The 21,394-nt window shown below is 34.7% G+C and overlaps 1 protein-coding gene across 2 annotated transcripts in view; it reads right to left on the bottom strand.

Moving 5' to 3' along the window:
* Positions 1–550: 550 nt before the first annotated feature.
* The window catches only part of LOC144451190 (U4/U6.U5 tri-snRNP-associated protein 1-like), a 32,401-nt gene continuing 11,557 nt past the window's right edge, over positions 551–21,394 (bottom strand). For both annotated transcript variants that reach the window (XM_078141992.1, XM_078141999.1), the window contains exons 7-18: positions 19,293–19,389; positions 18,919–19,061; positions 16,551–16,697; positions 15,304–15,470; positions 14,611–14,860; positions 12,338–12,458; positions 10,651–10,799; positions 8,594–8,769; positions 6,159–6,294; positions 3,650–3,739; positions 3,043–3,164; positions 551–1,032 (exon numbers count right to left, since the gene is read on the bottom strand). In XM_078141992.1, the coding sequence (XP_077998118.1) occupies positions 1,011–1,032; positions 3,043–3,164; positions 3,650–3,739; positions 6,159–6,294; positions 8,594–8,769; positions 10,651–10,799; positions 12,338–12,458; positions 14,611–14,860; positions 15,304–15,470; positions 16,551–16,697; positions 18,919–19,061; positions 19,293–19,389 (1,620 nt within the window). In that variant the 3' untranslated portion in view covers positions 551–1,010. The remainder of the gene's footprint in view (positions 1,033–3,042; positions 3,165–3,649; positions 3,740–6,158; positions 6,295–8,593; positions 8,770–10,650; positions 10,800–12,337; positions 12,459–14,610; positions 14,861–15,303; positions 15,471–16,550; positions 16,698–18,918; positions 19,062–19,292; positions 19,390–21,394) is intronic.

The raw sequence follows: 21,394 nt of genomic DNA, 5'->3' as shown, positions 1-21,394 counted from the left end.
CATTAAAACATAGGTGTAAAGTACTCCATCAAAGATTAATAGCCGAGACTGGAAACACACATGGATGGATGGATGCACAGGCGCGCGCACACGCACACGCACACACGCGCACGCACACACACACACAAATGCACACACGCGCACGCACACACACACACACACAGACAGACACACAGATGGAACTCAATGTAAAATGCCCTCCAGGTGGTGCCCATTGGGGGCTAAAACATGTCGTTTGGGATAGTTTGAATATGCACTAAACTCTCTTTAAAAGGGCTCATTCCAAGTGTACCACATGCTACCATGACATACAGTTATGCTAGTATTACTATATTTCCTGTCAATAAAAGCAAGGGACACTATGAGCCTACGGACAGGGATTATAATACCACAGGGAATTCATACACCAAGGTGCCCTTTTTCGCTCAAGTGAAAACTGTTTAATTCTTATAAAATTTTAACAAATCAAATATCTGACACCACATGGATTTAATTTTTTTTTTCAAAGTTGACTTGTTTAATATACATTATTCAAAACAAATAATGCATTTCCTTAGTTCTAGTACATAGAAAGTGATCTCAAGTGTATCATAAAAAATGAAAGTACACACACATTCTTTTTAAGGAAACAAAAAATGTTCATCACACAAATACATTATGTATACTCCATTATCACTTATATAAAACAGTTCTTGTATGATTGGAAACAATCCTCCTTCATATCTGCTCTTCATTTCTTTTGTAAAAACCCTGTCATAATTTGAAATACACACAGAAGTATATTACAATTGTCACACTTCCTTAGGATAAAGCATATAGTAGTCATGTAGAGATCTACAACCTTTTCAGATATTCCCATTTCAGTTAGCTGTTACATACTCAATAATGGGGAAATCATAACAAGATTGACAGATGTGAAGTTCATCCCACAGCTTATCTCCAGTTATCCCCAATTGGATTCCTCATTAACGGAGTCAATTTGTGACTGGCATGTGATCTTGGCTTTAAACTCACTTTTTGATCATTGTATGCCTAAGGGGAAAAAAGAAATATTACAATGTCATGAAAAAGAATCAAAATGCCTCCACTGATTGATTGTTTGACTGTATGTATGTATGTATGTATGTATGTATGTATGTATGTATGTATGTATGTATGTATGTACATAGTGTATGTATGTATGTATGTATGTATGTATGTATGTATGTATGTATGTATGTATGTATGTATGTACATAGTGTATGTATGTATGTATGTATGTATGTATGTATGTGTGTATGTGTGTATGTATGTATGTATGTATGTATGTATGTATGATCAGTATTCATTTTCCATTTCAGATCAGCTGAGATGTAAACACTGAGAAACTTAAAATACTGCACTATTTTAACCTCTGAGTTGTTGATGAATAACAATATCAGATGGATTCCTTTGAAAGTCCACAATAATCTCTTTGGTCTTTTTGACATTCAGTTCTAGATTGTTTTCAGAGCACCATGTTATGATAGAGTCCACTTCATTACGATATGATGTTTCATCGCTTTTGATTAACCCGCCCACGGTGGTGACACCAGCAAATTTGATGATAAAATTATTATCAGACACAGTAACACTATCATGGGTAAATATTGAGTATAACATCGACGACAAATTACAACCTTGAGGCTACTATCGATGTTAACACAACTGGCCGGTAGTCGTTCAAACAAGTAACTGGTGAATGCTTTGGCACAGGAATGATGATTGCTTTCTTAAGTATATTTGGAACATGACAGATCTTCAAGGACTAACTGAATATGGCACAAATAATTTCACACAGTTCATCCCTGCATGATTGCAAAAGACAGGGACTAATCCCATCAGGGCCTGGCACCTTCTTCAACTTCAGCTTGGATAGAATGTGATGAGTGTCCTCATGTGATACCTCAAATTGTTCAGGTAGACTATTGCTACTGATCACATGTATTGTGCCCAGGGGTTGATCGAAACGTGCATAAAATTCATTGAATATCCTCCTCAAGTTTGGTTTGATATCGGTGCTTCGCCTCTCTGATGGCTCTCCTGACGGCGTACCTTGCCGCTTTCATGGCATGAGTGTCTCCACTTTTAAATGCATTATCTCTTGCGTGAAGTTCTGAACCAACGAATTGAAGTAATTCATGACTATGTCATTAGCTAATTATCAAAAACTTATTTTAGCCACGTTCCACCAATTACATCAGTGTTCTCTCCAGGATTGAAGCCAAGCATGGCGGTTAATTTGCATATCAATTTGCATATTGTAGCATAATAATTTAGATATATTTTGCTTATCTCCAACATTCAAACTCTCACTTGTTTACCACACTTATTCACATAATAAATGATATGAGTCAAGATTCCTCTTTATTTAAAACTACTAGTATGTATATTTCCCAATATTATTTAAATCACATTTCATTTCATTTAGACAAATTTGTGAAGTAGCCAGAATTTCAGAAAGCAAATGGTACCATTTGCCATATTATGGTGCCCCCCCCCCACCTCCCTCAGTATATTGTATTAAAGAACTGCAAACACGTGAAATGCTAATTTTGTTGTAAACAATAATTATCTAATTGTTAGGTATCAACAACTGCTTGTTATGCTGTGATTGACTACTATGTAAATTATTTGCCTTTGACAACCATGACAGATGTTGCTGTTTGTCGGTAAAAACTCACAAAAGACGAGCATTGTTGGCAAGCTCAAGCATGGTGGGCCAAGTTCCAAGCATGGCGGTACCGACATGCTTCTCTATGCTAGGGAGAACACTGTCCATTTTCCTAGATTTTTGACATCTTGTTCAGCATAAAATTCTGAGCAAGATACACTAAAAACAATTTCTATTTCAATTAGTTCAAGGTCAAACCTTCTTTTGACTGGACCAGTATCAATCACATTCATGAAAATAGTTTCCACATTTGTAGATACACGTATGTGTATAAACTCAAGAAGTAAAAAACATGAGTGTTCTGATAATGTTACTGTAAACTAATAATGATAGAATATACTAATACTTACTCTTCCAGAGTTTTTCCTCCTCCACTCAGAACCAAAAATGGTGTCTGTAATTGTTTTTGTTTTTCCTGTAGTCTGGCTACTGTGTTTAAAGGAGTATCTGTAGAACTCATCTGCCTCATCATCTACAATGGTACAAATTGTAAAGTTAATCTCATCCAAAGGTATAGTTATTTGAAGTTTTTTGTTATGTAATAGCAAACTGTGAGACTAGTAACAGATTTGTAGCCACTGACTTGTATGTACAGTCACTTATACATATCTTAGTTTATTTATTAGTGCTACTACACTTACAAGATACTACCCATATAATTTTATATAGTGTTATAACAACCTTTCCATCAACAATATATCTCTGCTACCACATTTTTCTACAAGAAAACTAATGAACCATATAAACACTAGAATGCAGAACTACATGTAGTTACTGATTAGTGACTTGATCTATAAGTAATGATTGTACATTTTCACATCAGTCTGATTGAAAGACGACAAGGGTGATGTATATGTAATGATATTTTAATGCCAGTCTTATCAACTGAATTTTAAAACATCAACAATGCAATGTTTACCTTAAACACATGAAAGTGCACGGTACTGGTCTACTTACCATTTCTTCTTGAAGTTTCTTGTTTCTTTTTTCTGTCTTCATCTTGCCTGATCCTTTGCCATGGAAACGATGAGATAGAACTCTGAAAGCCTGCAATATAATACAAAATTTTGATAACACTCATATCAAAATAGCGTCAATGTCATTGAGCACATCTGCATAGCTTGTAGGTTTTTTAAAATGTTTATCCACATGTCAGCCCTGTTGTTACCTATGCAATATACACCATCATTTCAATGTTGTTATAACTGGTATCTCAGTTGTTCATGCACGCACACACAGATGGAACCCAATTTAATAGGAAACATGTCTTCATTGAAAACATTTAAACTACCAATGCACACTTTAAAATCTTTATCTTTAAAATCTTTATGACCAAATTTGGACTTTACCATAAAGATCCCTATAGCTATGTGCATTATTGGAATATATTTAAACAATAATGTACGCCCTCCCAAAGCAAACTTTGAACGACATAATGGGCGAGGCGACAGCCGAGCCCATTATGGAGTGCAAAGTTTGCTTGAGTCCATTATGGACTGGGAGGGCATACATTATTGTTATTATTTTATAGTTTTGCCAATTCCAGTGAATTTGTAGACCGAGAAACGCAAAACAACGTATAATATACGCAGCGCTGAACATCGTCTGCCATGTTCGGCCCGGAAGCTGAATACTAATCATAGCGACACACGTACGTACACGTACACACACATATACACTTCAATGAACTGCTGTGAAGACAAACTTGTTTCATGAATGCGTTGTATTTTTAAACAGTGGAAATGACAATCATAAGTAACAACATACATTTCGAAAAAATACCTAGTCGTACGAAGAAACAGAACAAATAAGCTTGTATTGTTATGCTCGTTCCAGGGCCGCGATGCCCAATAATGGAGTACATTATCAGCAATAATGTACAGCGATGACGTCACAAAATTCACTGGAATTGGTAATGCTATAATATAATATTCGATAAGGTTTGGTTTACAAAACCCAAGCACTAAAGAGCTATACATGAGCACATTGAACATTTTGAGTTTTTTGATCTCCAGAATAAATGGAAAAAACATGAATTTTGCAATACAAACAGCCACGATTTAGCCATTAGTGTTAATACCACATAGAAAAGTGATAAATGCTGACCTCAGTCTCTAACATAGTACCAGATTTGTTTGAAATCAGCAAGTGAATGTAGGTGTGCATACACACTTTGAATATCCTACATTAAAACTTTAAACTTACATGTCATGGTTAAAGGTCAGGGTCTCATTAGAAAGCTGTTGATTGGGAAACATGAGTGTAGATACTCACATGAGGTCTCTAGCTATTGAGAGATTGAAATGAATGTTTGGCCACTGCACAGACATTACCATGAAGGTAATAGAATGAAGTGATGTACAATGTGACTACTATATGACTGATATTTAACAAGGTTAGATGCAAAACGGTCTGTTTATATCACCTATATACATTTGTTTTTGTATTTTAACAACATAATGACCATGACATTGAAGATAGGGGTCAAGGATGACAGTCAACAAAGGTCAAGTGTCATTTGAAAGCTTGTCATTGATAACATGGGTGTAGACACTAAAATAAAGTCTCTATCTACAAAGCTTTCCATATTACTAAACAAAATGTTAATTTTATGACAAGATTACCTTAAAGGTCAAGGTCAAAGTGTCATAAGAACACTTGTCATTGGTAACATGGGTGTAGACACTAATAAAGTCTCTATCTACAAAGCTTTCCATGTTACTAGACAAAATGTTAATTTTATGACAAGATTACCTTAAAGGTCAAGGTCAAAGGTCAAGGTGTCATAAGAACACTTGTCATTGGTAACATGGGTGTAGACACTAATAAAGTCTCTATCTCTATGTTACTTGGCAAAATGTGAATTTTTACAAAAATGGCCACCACTTTGGATGTTATTGCAAGAAAATGAAGTGACATGCATATGCACAGGATGGTCTTTGATGTTTACTGAAAGTATTTGAGAGATAGAGGTGGACACGGACAGACGAATGCATGGGTCCCAGTGTAGTAGCCCCCTCAGGCTTCGCTGTTGGGGACTAAAAAAGAGACAAAGACACACACAACAGAGACAGTGACACACATATGCCTACCGTGTTAACAACTTTATGCCATATCAAATTTGATCAAGAAATGTCTCCTACTGATAATCTTATAAATTTATCAGAGCTATGGTAATCAATATGATGACATCACTTCCCATGTACTGATACAAAGATGTCTTCCATTTTATTGAAGGTAGAAATCATTGATGGCTGGTCTATAATATGATCTGACTTTTCTACCCAATTGACCATAAATGACCTGAGCCTACATAAATGTATAGTACTCCGTACCTTCTTTAACATGATTATGCAATCTTTCACTTTCATCAAACCAGTAATCAATCTTGACATTCTGTTTGTACTATGACCCGACCTAACTTGACCTGACCTGACCCTAGATCTATATCAACTGATTACTGTACCTCTTTTTGATTAAGTGATCTTCCAGTTTCATCATGGTAATCCACCTTGACTTCAGGTTTGTACCCCTCTTTCTCTTTAAAGTCAACAACTGGTCCTCTGTATTTGTCATATCGACTGTACTTATCTTCCACTTCACTGAAACAAAAACATGTTGTACAAAGACCATAAGACAACATGGTATTTTGTGAATCTTTTACTTGTACTAGATTAAAACACCCTTTGCTATGTTTACATATTCTATTTGTAGTCTCTGATGAAATATAACAGTGAAGACAGATACATTTATATGAAGTCAGTGCTGTTAATGATCCAAGTAAAAGAAAACCATTTTTCATATTGTGACTTTCACACAGGTTATAACACAAACAGTCTGAAGTTTTTTTCAGCATTGAGCTTTCAATCTGTCTTGGTCGACAATCCTCACCAGAACGACAAATTCCATAGTTACAACTAGGCACTTCAGTGACAGTATGATCAGTTGATTGTAGATGTTATTGTCAGGTAGTTTGAAGTCTTTGTCTCTGTTGATCTGGGGATTTCAGGAAGTCATGTTGGGACGTATCAATAATGGAAAGCGTCCCAGTTGATGTTATGATTGTAGCCACAATAGTGTTTAACTAAAGTTGATGCTACAGTTTTAATAGTCCCTCACAGATTTGTGATGTTCCTCAATCCTTGTTTTTAATTATCGTCTTGATTTGCCAATATACATTTGGTCACAGTCCTTACAAAATACCTTATATATCACCCTGCAGCAATGTTCAGGTATTGTCTTATCCTTGAGTGAGACTAATGTGCATTGTAGAGTGGTATGTGGTCTGAATGTCACTGAGATGTAATACTTCATGTAGAGCCGAAACGATTTCTTGGAGATGCCCTGCATACATGCTAGCATGACTATGTATCTCTTACAAGGCCACTTGAAGTTGTCTTATGTTTGCAGATGTGGGTATTGAGGGCATTGTTTTAATGACCACTTTGGGTAGTCGCATACTGATGCTACCTTGTCAAGTACCTTGTCCTCCTCCCTGGTTACAATGGTATCACATCTATGCTATGGGCAACCTAGTGCTTAGCTGTAACTATATAATAGTGATTCTGATGTGGATTGTCAACCAAGACAGAACTGATAATGAGTGGCACATAAAGAAGCACAAGTACAACAAAAACCTCTATGTTGCCTTCAGTGTATAATCATTGAGGTAGGAAAGATCTGTTCAGGAGATCCGTAACAGTCTCTTCATTGATGTCTGACATGACACTCAGGACTGTAAAGTCTCATCCTTACAGATCAAAGAGAAGAAAGATTCCAACAATATTTAAAGTATTACCTGAAGAAGAGGACGTTACACAGATTAAAACACTCATTACAGACCCATTTTGGATTAGGAGTAAAATTTTACAAGTGAGAAACAGTTGGTAGAGCAGTAGAAAAGGTTTTTCAATACAAGAGAATAATCTTTTAATTTCTGAAGGCCTTTTTTGAATTGAATCATTGGCCCTTAGCAATTATGAAATATATCATATGGTGGTATTTTTTGTGATCCATTATATGATGATTACTTTTATGTGGTAAAAATTAAGAGGAACATCCAATCAAGTGAAAGAAAAACTTTTTAACACTGACCATAATCTACAATTTATTTTACAGGTCCAACTTTTAACAAATAACAACATAGACAGTTGTCTGTCTGATAGTTATTCTGGCCTTGTTAATTTACAGCCGTTGCCAAAAGAAGTAAAACACCAAAACAGCAGTATTGCATGCAATATTTTGTGGAAAATACCAATCTTAAACTCTAGTTAGCTAAGCAATTTGCTGATCATATATCATTTGTCCTGTAGTGCCAAGAGTGGAATGCCCTATTATCAGTATGTTACATACTTGATCGAGTAAATATTGAGATATATTGCTAGAGGGTACACACATACATGACACACTATCCAGATTCCAAGATCCTTCACTCATTATGAGATATATTGTTAGTGTACACACATACATCATGCATTATCCAGATTCCAAGATCATTACATGACGCACTATCCAAATTCCAAGATCATTCACTTATTATCAATCTGCCGATGAAACATTCTACTCATACAACATACCAAACAAATAAAATAATAAATTAATAAAAACAAACTTTAATAAATGTTTGGTCATGAGTTATTTGCTTATAGTAAACAGTATGAATAATTCTTCACTAGCATGTAAACTTCTTGTGCATACTGGTGAAGAATAAGTGTTATTAACACAGTGTCTCACTTGTTTTGGCTATGTGGACCAATGTTATTTGATCAGCGAACTACCTAGCAACTTAGAGTTTAAGATTGGTGTTTTTCACACAATGGTGCATGCAATACTGCCGATTTGGTGTTTCACTTATTATGGTGACTGCTATGACACTATCCTCTCTCCCTTTTCACAACTTACTGATGGTTTTTATCTTCAATGGTGTAATTTCTGGCTTCTAGATAACTCCTCTTTGGTGCAGTGACCTTAGCATTAGGGTCATTGTCTAGGTAACCCTTCTTACCAGCAACAAGCAGAGCACCAGCAATACCAGAAGAGATTTGAGGTTCATCTTCTAATATAGGTGCCTCCTCTTCCTGAAAGAATAGTTTAAGGGTCAGAGGTCATGAAGACAACTTGAACAAACCAAACCAGTATCAAGATATTACCATAATCAGAGTCATGAAGACAACTTGAACAAACCAAACCAGTATCAAGATATTACCATAATCAGAGTCATGAAGACAACTTGAACAAACCAAACCAGTATCAAGATATTACCATAATCAGAGTCATGATGTACATAATATTTGAGCCTGTGACATTAATGAGTAACACTACTACACAATTGGTAATAAGTGTACGATACAAGACAATACAATATAATATCTTTATTGTCCCAAATGGTTATCATGCTTTCAGTATGAATGAATATTTAGCTTAAACTTAAATTGCCTTCAATAAATGATCTGTACAAGAGGAGTAACATTTTCTTGTTATTAAACTTTGAAGAAATTCAATTTCCCTTAAGGAAACAAGTCTTCATAGAAGACACATCCCTAAAGTACTTTACTTGTGTGTGACTAATAGATGAAATTGATTTGTTGTTTTAAAGTTTGACTCAGACAGTAATGGTCAGGGTCAAATACATAGATACTACCAGAAAGATCATATCAACAGAAAAATACAACAAGTTATACTATAGAGTAACACCTGAATGAAGTCTGTGTTATGTTTCCAAAATGTCATTACACAAATTGTTGAATTTTACACCAAATGGCTGCCATTCAGAATGCATGTGCATACATTGTTCTATAGTTCTTTATATATGTGCCAAAGATCTTATAAAATGGTTACACGTAAATACCACAAAGTGTCTGAAATATGCAAGAATGAAGTTGATTTGAGCATTGACACTCAACGTCAATGTCAAAGTCAAGGTCTTATAAAAAAAGCTTACACCTGATAGTATGGAATAGACACATGAACAGAGTTGTTAGTACAAATATGGCTGCCATTCAGAGAAATTGGCATATGTCACCAAACAAGTGATGCACATATATGTTCCATAAAATGTCCCCTTGACAGTTCATTATTTCTATGCTGATGTTTAATACTAAGGTGTAAAAAAAAATTGTGTGGTTCCGATTGCATTCAATTTTAAAATAGGTGAGGTAGGTAGATTTTGTATTTTATTTCATTATATATTTTTTTCATGTGTGAGTGTCTAGTTCAGGTTTTCCATTGTTTTCCAAATGGTCTCTGTGTTGTTTATTTCTTCCTATCACTGAGAGGTACAGTCATTACAGATTGGAAGAATAGTTTTATATTGTCTTTTTAAGTTGATGTCAGTTTCCGCACCCACTATTTCTTGGAAGACTTCACAATTTTCAGGATTTTATTATTATTTTTCTCACATACATTAAAAAAATCATATCAGTGTTATTCTCCCATGTTAATTAATAGTCTAACTTATACACTATCGGTACTATGCATGATACAGATACTGAAATACAACTGTCTGTCACATATTTAGCTATACTAGCTTTGATAAATCACAAGATTAAAAAAAAATTGTTGAATGTCCTTTTTGGTAACTTTATGTACCTTTTTCCCTCCAACTATAATTGTATTAGTGTTGACCATGCAATTTCCTCTAAAACTAAAGTGATCTATAAAATGTCATGAATAAGGAGAATAAAAAGAATGCAGAATCTAATTCAGCACTTTGGCCAAGACAAAGTCAACTTAGTGGCAAAAATAAAAGAAACATGATTTTGTCATATCATAGATAATAGTAAAAATTGGCAGATATAAGTTTACTAACTGGAAACTAGTATACCAAACTCAAAACATCCAATTCATTAATTATTAATACCATTTATAAACCAACACAAGGAAAAATTGTTAACAAGGATAACACTATACATTTCTCCAATTAATAAGCTTGATCTTTGAAAATGAAAAAGTCGTAATACCTTCATTTTTGCTCTTCTTTCTGCATCTAGATCCACAGCACTCCATCCCTGTCTGTCAATATCATCTTCATCTTCTAAATTTCGTTCATCTTCATCTTTTTCAAAATCCAACATTTCTTCCTCTGTTTGCTCTCTGTTTCCAGCAGTACCTGGTTATAGATAAAGTCGTGAAACTATCTTTTCTTTGTATATAAACTTTACCAATGTTTCCATTTGAGTCAAATCTTGCACAGTTTATGCATTTTCAAATAAATTTTCACAGAAATATTAGAGTATGTTTGTACACACTCCATTACCCAAGAAGACAGTACAATTTGCCTACAATATAAACTCACATGTGCGAACAGTATGTGTAAATGATTGCTACTGAATTGACTGTTAGTGCGAGTGCCCACAACAAGTCCAATGTACTGCAAATCAGCCATTACAATATGAGCAAAATATTTTGATATGTTCCCAGTTTAATTGATACATGTTACAGATCACTACATTTCCTATCAAATCATGATTTCCTTCCACAGTTTGCTACAAACAAACATACTTGCTGTTGATTAGTTTGTTGTTGTGTCTTTGATTACATGATGAATCACCCATGTCGGCATGCAATCTCAAAATGGCTGCTTTATACATTTGAGAAAATGACTCTTGAAAAGTATCAAAGGTTTTCATAAAACATCTGTTGGCACTATCAGACAATAGTCAAAACATCAACTATTGTAGACAGACATTATTGCGACTACATTTACCTCTATGGAGACCAAACTTGGCTCGATCAGTTTTCACCATACATAAATACATCACTCATGTGAACTCATATTAGCTTTTTAGATTGACTGTTTTCAGAGATGACACCATGGGTTTTGGAAATAGAACAAGTTCATCAATCATGAAACAGCCTTAAACGACATTTTCAAAAACACAAGGAAAATTGTAGGGAAAATCAATGACATTTGAACCCAACTTGAGATCATGTGGCAGTATTTGTACGTAATACATTGCAGCCTTAATTCAGAAGTACTATGAGTGGGGGCAATACTTCCATGCATAGAATGACTCGATACATGCAGTTTGTGAAGTTAGTTTTGATTCTGTCAAAAACACTGACTACTCTGTAACCCACTATGAACAAATTTATCATCCATCAAAAGATCTTTCTATCAAATTTGTAATGATTGACAAAATGCCAGCACTCATAATGTTTAATCAGTCACTAAATATTTGTTAAAGATGATAACACACTACAGTGAAGTTGTTCCACACCCAACAATATTGGCTTACAATGGCAAATTGTGGGAAATGATGTTTGGATGGTGTTGGTTCATATTTCTCAAACTATAACTTTCTCATGTTATCATTTCAATTTTCTTTACGTAAAACATGCATGCACGTACACACGTACGCACACACGCACGCACGCACACACACACACACACACACAAACACACTTTGCCATGCCTATAGCACTACTGAACCTTATCAGTTCAGTTGTACTAAAAAAGCTAAAATTAAAAAAAAAAATTAAAAACCACAACATTGTAGCGAGTAACCTTTGTACCTGGTTTGGTTGAAATCAGTTGGCTGAACACATGCATGAACGGACAGACAGGTGGACCCTAATTTAATAGCAGTGACCTTTGAGAGATAATAATGCTATTGATATGCACTGATTATGTCATGTAACACTTACCATAAGTTGGAATTTCCCCCAATGTTCTACAGAATTCTGATGTTGCATTAAGTACAATAGACAGTCCCTCGTCTTTACTGTCTGTATCCATTTCTGTCACTGGAGTTACTTCTTTGGCAACCTGAAAGGTAAACAACCTATCATTACTGCAATAGCCTTTGAATAAGCCTTCATTTGAAGAAATACATGTAGTCCTCAACTTGTGTGTTTTATGGCAAAGTTACTGTGCAAATCTGAACGGTGTCTTGAGATACAAAATTTCATAATTTATTGACCAATTTGATATATGATCTTGAATATGGAGGTCAAAGTCAAAGGTCAAGATATAAAAAGAAAGTTGACCTTTGAGTATAGGCATTTAAATGGAGTCTTTGTTCATTTAACTTCTTGAGTTAACATTTTTAATTGTAAGGGGCCTTTTCATTTTAAAACTGACACACTAGAAACGTAATTTCTTCGTTTTAGTTTTTTTTTTTTTAAAAACCTCCCCCCTCAAAATGTAATGTCATAATGTGAAATGGAAAAATGAACGACCTGTCCTACATGTATGTTTATATTATATACCATGCCAACGATAAACACAACAATTATTCACTTGTTTCTGTAATTTATACACGTTTATTTTGACTGTCACACCACGACAGAGATGAACACGTTGATGGCAGCCGCGGCTTTCACATGCATGTTTCAACTATCATGTGAAAACATCTACAAATCTGTTTGAAATTACTAAACTATTGCTGATTATTTCAGGTGATCGAACTTTTGATTTTCACGTTAATGAAAGGATTGAATCAACATCAGTTGAATGATCAACTTGCTGCTAGTGCCGTAATAAACGTTCACAATACCACACTATCTACAACAATTTAGTCCAAGTTTAGAGGTCAAGTCAAACATGTGACACCTCATCTGTAATTTCTGGATTTACATTTGTATTAGTTTCATGGTATACCCCAACATGGCCTAACTTAGAACCTTTGCGTAGGTGAATTTTGGCAACGTCCTCTCCACATAGTCTATTCAAATCAATTATTATGAAGGTCCTTTAAAAGTTGCCACTATACTACGATTGAACGATCTGATCACGTACCCACTTCGTTAACTTTCATTGACAAGATCACATGTCATTACCTACGTAGTGGCGTGCAGTGTTGTGTACATTTGTGTAAGATGAATCTTCTCATGTCTAAATAGCTAACCAGTCTAGAATTTGGAATTAGGTAATCCTAAAACGTAAAGCTATGTTGGACGTTTTAAAAACTGAGAGTTGCAGGTACAAGTAAATGGGCTAATGTCTACAATAAGTGTAATGCCTTGCTTGGGCTGTATGCTTATCATCCTAGTCGCAAGAAATTGGTTGACATGTGCATTCGTCACGTACCATCCTTTATAGTTGAGATGACCCAACAAATGGAAAAAAAGTCTCTTGAATTCAGGAACTTCTGTTTTGATGTTGGTGAATAATAAAACCATGTTTTCGCAGCATTCAAGTGGTTGTTTTTGTCATTCATTTATGGTGATGCTCCCTGGCCAGGTGGGTTACTTGGCCATACGGTTATTTCAGAACAACGTGCATCTCTCTCTGTGTATGTCGGCAAAGTTTCTGACTGTCATTTTTTCAAGAAAAATAGCATTGCCTCTTTTGATTCCTTTTTAGTAAGAATTAAAAATCCTTATTGCGATTTTGATGAATGCAAAACAAAATGAACTCTTACCCCCTCCCCCTAAACGAAAAAATTACGTTTGTTGTGTGTCAGTTTAAAAAATGACACGGCCCCTAAATCTTAAGATGACTTCCTTCCACTTTGCTGAAAAATCTGATCACCTAATCGAAGAGATTTCATGCCACGTGCACTGGACATCCCATATCCCATTTTTCCCATTGTGTAAAACTTCACGATATCACCCACGACTCTAAATGTCTTCAACGGTCATGAATGCAAGTTTCTGTCTTTCAGCCATGACTTCTAGTAGTATCTACAGTTTTTGAGTTATGCTGTAAATATTGATTTTAACAAATATGGCCACCACTTGGTCAAATTTGCATATATCACAAAACAAAGTGAAATACATAATATGTCCCATATGACATACATGTCACCTTTGTGTCAGGTTTGAAATAAATCGGATATGCATGTCTGATAAATTATGTATTCTAGATGGATGCATGGATGCAGCCAATTGTAAGAGTCCTCCTTTGTGGGATTAAAAATATGGTAATACCAATACTACTTAAAATAATGTATAATATTCAAAGACAGTTATGTTACCTTTTCTGCACCTTTAGCTAATGATTTTTTCTGTTTCACTCGTCTACTTTTTTCTAAAGCTATGTGTAATTCTAGCTGTGCATCATCTTCTATTACGATGTTAGTCTCTTCTTCAGGAGGTCCAAGAATCTCTGATTCATCTATATTGGGTAAATCAACATCCATGTCTGCAGGTTCCTGTGCCAGCTGATCCCCATCAGTATTGGAGTGTTGTGATTGTCTCTCATTCATTCCTCTTCCTCGTATTGATCTGTTTGATAATTTTCACAACAATAATAAAAACACTGGTTCATTAAAGGAATTATGTGACTACAATTTTGATTGTCTTTTTCAACACAATACTAGATGAATATCATCCAGACTTGGGATTTTTTGACAATGTTCACATCCAACACGATATTGTTCATGACACATCAAAAGATTCAAATATCTGAAATAAAATGTATGAAATGTATCAGTATGATTGCAAATATAAAACAAACACTTCACTAAAATACATGCAAGGACTTCCATCCTGCAAAGTATTATTATCATATGTCTTATATAGTCGTACATTAGTATTTTCCTTGTGGACATTCATTTTGTTATGATCATGGACTTGATTATTATGTTACCCTCACTGGATCTGATCCTTTTGCACACTTATCTTTTTGTATGTTGTGAAAGAAATTCAATTCACTCCAGGTCCCCTACCTTGATCCATGGTCCTGTCTTGTTGTCACATCAACATCTGGTACTATGTCCTCAGGTTTTATTTTCCGAACTTTTCTCCTCTTTTTAGGCTTTTTAAATTTAGTCATTTCTTCCTGAGTGTAGTATTCTTTGGCTAGTGACAGTGCAGGGACATCTAAACTATGGAACTGTAGATGAAAGAAAAGAAATCACTTATAGTACTGTACTGAAAACTGCCCAGTAGTTTTTTGAGTTTAAGTTTTTTGACCAAAAATCACATTTTTTTTACCCAAAGCACAAACTGGTGGTACGATCATTTTGATTTGAATAATTACCCAACTAGACACCTAAGGTAATGGACCCACCAAATATCATGGCAATCGGTTCAGCGGTTTTTGACTTTAAGTTGTATACATACATTTTTTGAATGTTTCTTCACCTATCAATTCCTGTTATCTTTGCAATATATGCAATCATTTAGCTGTTGCTATTGGCGTTGTCATGGTTGCTAGGGATAGTTGCCTACATTTTTTAATGTTTACCACATGATGTTGTTATTTATTTTAGCAAAATATACTGGTATTTGGTTGTTGCTAAGGGCATGGTCATTCTTGCTAGGGCCAATTGTGTCAAAATATTTTGAACAAAATCTGCAGAATGACACTTCTTGACAGATGTCACCAAATTTCAGTCTCACTAACGAAGTACTTTTTGACCAAAATTCACATTTTTACACCTAATTTGAATATCACAGATGAAATCATTATATGCTTAATATTACTTCATCTATACACTGCCAGATGCATCCCCATTAAATTTCAGCAAAGTGATTTTGACAGATTTTTGACCAAAAAGACACATTTTTAGCCCTGATTTACATATTACTGATAGAATCATCATGTTATGAACAAATCTTAATCTATACACCCCTACGAACATTCCCACCAAATTTCAAAACAATCTACCCAGTAGTTTTTGAGTTTAAGATTTTTTTTACCACAAATCACATTTTTTTTACCCAAATCACACACCAGTGGTAAGATCATTTTGATTTGAACGATTTTTCAACAACACACCCAAAGTAATATACCCACCAAATATCATGGCAATTGGTCCAGCGGTTTTTGACTTTTAAATTAAGGTGTTTACACACACACATCCACACAGACAGACAGACAGACAGACAGACAGACAGACACTTTGCTATGCCAATAGCACTACTGAACCTTATCAGTTCAGTTGTGCTAAAACTGTGTACATGTACTTACTGCATTTTGTTGCATCTCTAATCTCATCCTCTGTAATTCTCTATCTTGTTCTAAACTGACTCCTCCACCTCCTCCAAGCGTGAAACTTTTCTTTTCTTCTCCTTCAATCTCTTCATCATATTTAGACAAAAGTTTCTTGGGTTTGATCTGTAAGGGAAACAAGCGACCTATTGATCAGAATAGCTCCACTGTTTGTTTGGAGTTTTGGGTTTTTTTTGTAGAAGTGGTTCTGCTGTTCAGCTCTTCCACTATGCAGTTTTGTTTTAGCAAAGTAATAAAGTGGTTAGTGATTTCATATGGTGACTCACACACACTATAGAACACATTTCACACAGAAAGTTGGTAAAATATTGTACAATTTTACAAAAATTCTATTTTTACCACTAATTTTGAGTATTAATAACCCAATCAATTTGTCTTGTACAAACTTGTATCTGCTCATCCCAAGACATCTACACAAGGATTTTCAACTCAATTGGCCCAGTAGATTTGGAGATTTTCAAGCATTTTTACCAAAAATTATATGTATAGACCTAATTTGCATATTAATGACCTAGTCAATTTGTCTTCAACACACTTATATCTTCTCATCCCAAGAAGTTTTGGAGAAGAAGATTTCTCAAGCATTTTTACCCAAAATTCTATTTTAGACTTAATTTACATAACAATGACCCAGTCAATTTGTCTTGAATAAACTTATAATTTTATTTTATTTATTTTATTTTATTTTGTTTCATAAGGATAGGGCCACCACCCATCATTCGACAAAAATAATAAATAATACAGTAACCTTTGAAACACAATCACAAATAAAATAGAAATTATAAAGACAATAGCATCTTCTCTCTGAGAAAAAGACAGCCTGAACATGTGACATCGTACAGCATGGAGCTTGAAACAAATGTTCCTCAGGTTTTCTTCTTATACTTTAAGTCACTTTGAGTAGTACTATTGGTTATGTAAGTGTTTATATCTGCATCCTTGGGTGTCAGTGTGCAAGTTAATAGGGCTGTTGTCAGCAGTTTTTCACACCCCAAAAGTTGGAGGTAAGGCCAAATAACTAAAAACTTGTTTGGTTCCGGTTACCCGACCCCACCTAGTTTTTTCATGCCGACTCTCATCTTTTTTTTACATATTTGAGAAAAAAATACGAAAATTGCAAAAATTGTGAAGTCTCGAAAGAAATAGTGGATGCAGAAACTGACATTAACTGAAAAAGACTGTCCTGCCAATCTGTAATGGCTGTACATCTGATGAGAAGCCAATAACACAGAGACCATATGGAAAACAACAGTAAAAACATAACTACCTGAACTAGACACTCACATATGAAAACAACTTTTTTTTTATATAAAATAAATAATCCACATACCCAACCCATTCTAAAATTGAATGTTATCGGAACCACACAATTTTTTTTTATGCCTAAGTGTCAATGGAAACCTATACATCCTATACGAGGAGGAGAGATGACAACAAACTTTGCTACAGGTTAGCATGCTGCTTTATTGTCATCTATCCCATGCTGTGTGGGAACTTTGGGTTACTACATGGAGTACAATGCTGGAAAGACTGGCTGGAATTTTCTGGTTTTCTGGATTTGAGAGGGAAGATATGATGTCAGAGAACGAAAATACGTTTGATTTTCCGTCTAACCTGTCAAGGCCAGGGCTACACTTTGCACGTACAGCATTCAACACACCTGGACTTTACAATTATAGAACGCATGCTGATAGTAACTTTCCACTTCTTCAAATGTACATTCTGTACCAAAATTGATTTCCTCTCTTCTCTCATAAACGAAATACTAGAACAAACTTATATCTCCTCATCAAGTGACATCTATAAACAGGTCAATTGACCAATAGTTTTGGAGAAGAACATTTTTTAAGCATTTTTACCAAAAATTCTATTTTTAGACCTATTTTGAATAAAAATGACCCAATCAACTTGTCTTGAACAATTTATATTTGCTCATGACACCTACACACCAAATTTCAGGTCAGTTGACCATGCAGTTTTAGAGGAGAAGATGAAGGTAGAAAAGTTGATGAAGGGACCATTGAGAATCAACCTAACACTTAAGCTCTGCTCAGCTGTCACTGACAGTGGAGCTATAAAGTTGCCAGTAATGACTTTTCACATATGACAAACAAATTATATGCATGGGATAAATATTTGTAACAAAACACTAAGTTGGAGTTCTTCGGAGTGACTGTTGGAATTCCTAAAACTCGGCAGAAGTACAATTTACTATGCTAGAATGCAATATGGATGATTTCGACCAACCCAAGGAACGAGAAACACTGAAACTGAAAATGAGTAGTTAATAATTAAGAGATTTATCCATTCACAATGGACTACTTACAATACCAAATTCATCAAATTCCTGTTCTTCATAAGGATTGTAGACAGGTTTCTTTTTCTTCAATTCAACATTCTTAGCTGCCTTTTCATGATCTATTATGTTGACATTGATCAATACATCATCATCTTCTTCTTCCAATACATCTGGGAGAAAAACAATGCAAATCAATCAAAAATAGTGCCAATGGTATTGTATTTAGTGGGGAAGGTCATGAGGCCTAAAAGAATGTAGTGTTTCACTTTAAATTTACATTTAATCACCCAAACTGTAAGGCACCATAAACAAAGTGACTCCAGTACATGTACAGTGCATCTTTTCACACATCTTTTAACAATATATCTATTGTGACTTGTTTCACCATTACTCCAACTAACCTTTATCTTTGAGAGTGAGGATGACATTTCTTCCTTCTTGAAATGCTTCTTTAGAGTGTTGTACTGTTAGTCCTCTAAGATTGGTTGCTGTGTATGCCTGTCAATATGCAGATAGATGCATTGTAGCAAGTTAAGATATAAAACAAATGAGCAATGAATTGTAGAATACACCGTAGCAAGTTATATTATATGATACAAATGAGCAATGAATCCTCAGTACCTGCAATAACCTTTCCCTTCATGTTAGAGGGTCAAAATAGAACAAGAGTGTCAACTTACATACATTCTCTTGTGCGCCTATAGTAATGCATATGAAACGCATGGAGTGTTGACCAAGAAATTGAATGTTCATTATTTTTACCTTCCATTATTTGGTTAAAAATATATTAGGGATGAAAACTCTGTGTGTCTGCCTATGTCATCGTTTTCTCAAAAATGACTGGCTCCATTCAAAAGAAATTTGGTGCACAGGAAATTCGAACACATAACCCCTATTCTAAAACAACTTCATTGGCTTCCAGTATCTCATCATATTGTTTTCAAACTTCTGCTCATCACTTATAAAGCCCTAAATGGAATCTCTCCACAATATCTCAAGAACTTAATTACACCTCGTTCTTCATTACGCACTCTTCGTTCATCGGATAAATGCCTTCTGTATACACCCAAATGGAATCTGGTTTCCTATGGTCGACGCTCCTTCTCTTCAGCAGCTCCTGAACTTTGGAACTCTCTACCCCTGGACATTAAAATCTCTCCCAATGTAAACATTTTCAAAAGACGCTTGAAAACTCACATATTTCAGAGAGCTTTTTCCTCTGCTTTCTAACTGTAAGCGCCACTGAACATTGTTTTCTTTGGATATTTGGTGCTATATAAATTTATTAGATAGATAGATAGATAGATAGATAGATACCATGAATAATTATGAGCTATTTACATAATTAATGGTTGTTGGCAATTAGGTTACATCTTAAGAATGCACGCTTCAAATTCAATATAATTTGGAACATGCATAGATAACAAAGTGCATGTGTCATATAAAATTTGATAATATAGCTTGTAGCTTTTGAATAATGATAATTTGCATAATTAATGATTTTCAGTAATTAGGCTACAAATTAATGCACACTTCAAATTCAATACAATTTGGCACATACTTCAAACATAAGAAAGGGCACATGTCATGAAAAGCATGCTGATATAGCATACAACACAAATGGGGGTTTTGATGTCATACAACACAAATCATCAATGATTTTAGGAAAATCACTAAAAACAATGATTTTGGCATAAATTATGAATTTAAGCACCATGTCTTCACCAGTACAACAGACAGGCATGAAATTAACAGATCTCGGTGTCTTAATATTAGAGCAAGAAAATACCAAAAGAATGTCTCCAAAATTTGTGTCAATTTGGCTAGCATTTGCATATTTGAGCCACCGTTTTTTGTTTTTAAGGCCTTAAGCAGCGTAAAACTATCGGAGTGCTGTATTTGTTGCAAAAATACCTTGTATGTCTCAACCGGAAGTTTGTTGTATTTCCTCAGAAAATGTTTCATCAATGATCATGATTAGAATTTCTTGTTTTTTCCCTACCGAATCCAATATTACTATTCAGTGATATATTTTGTAAAATGAGAATGAAGAGTTAACTATTTGTTTGCTATTTGTTTTTGTGGAAGTCGAGTTTTGATTTTTCTTGGCGTCAGTGAAATCACTGGTGCCATGGACATCTATGTAAGTACCGTCATGTAGGGCCACGTAATGTTCATGCTACGTAAATTGTCATAATGACCTAAGTTAATGACAACAGAACAAGTCAAGGTTCTCTTCATGATTTTACCAATCTTGCATTAATTTGTGAGTTTTGTTGCTGATTTGTGTTTGTAGTGGATACATGAAAATGGAATTATCAAAACTTAAACCTGAAGTTCATCGTATATCACCTATACAAAAAATGTAGTTACTTCATTAAAAGTGTTTTGTGAAATAATGCAATTGGATATTTCATTGTTGAACCTTTTGACAATTATCTCAAAGACAAATTGCAACACTTATGGTAAATATGATTCTAAGTTGTGGGTTTGGATACTGAAT

The sequence above is a fragment of the Glandiceps talaboti genome, chromosome 2 (assembly GCF_964340395.1).
Source record: "Glandiceps talaboti chromosome 2, keGlaTala1.1, whole genome shotgun sequence".
In the NCBI taxonomy this organism is placed as follows: Eukaryota; Metazoa; Hemichordata; class Enteropneusta; family Spengelidae; genus Glandiceps; species Glandiceps talaboti.
This window is presented reverse-complemented; position numbering and strand designations above follow the sequence as displayed.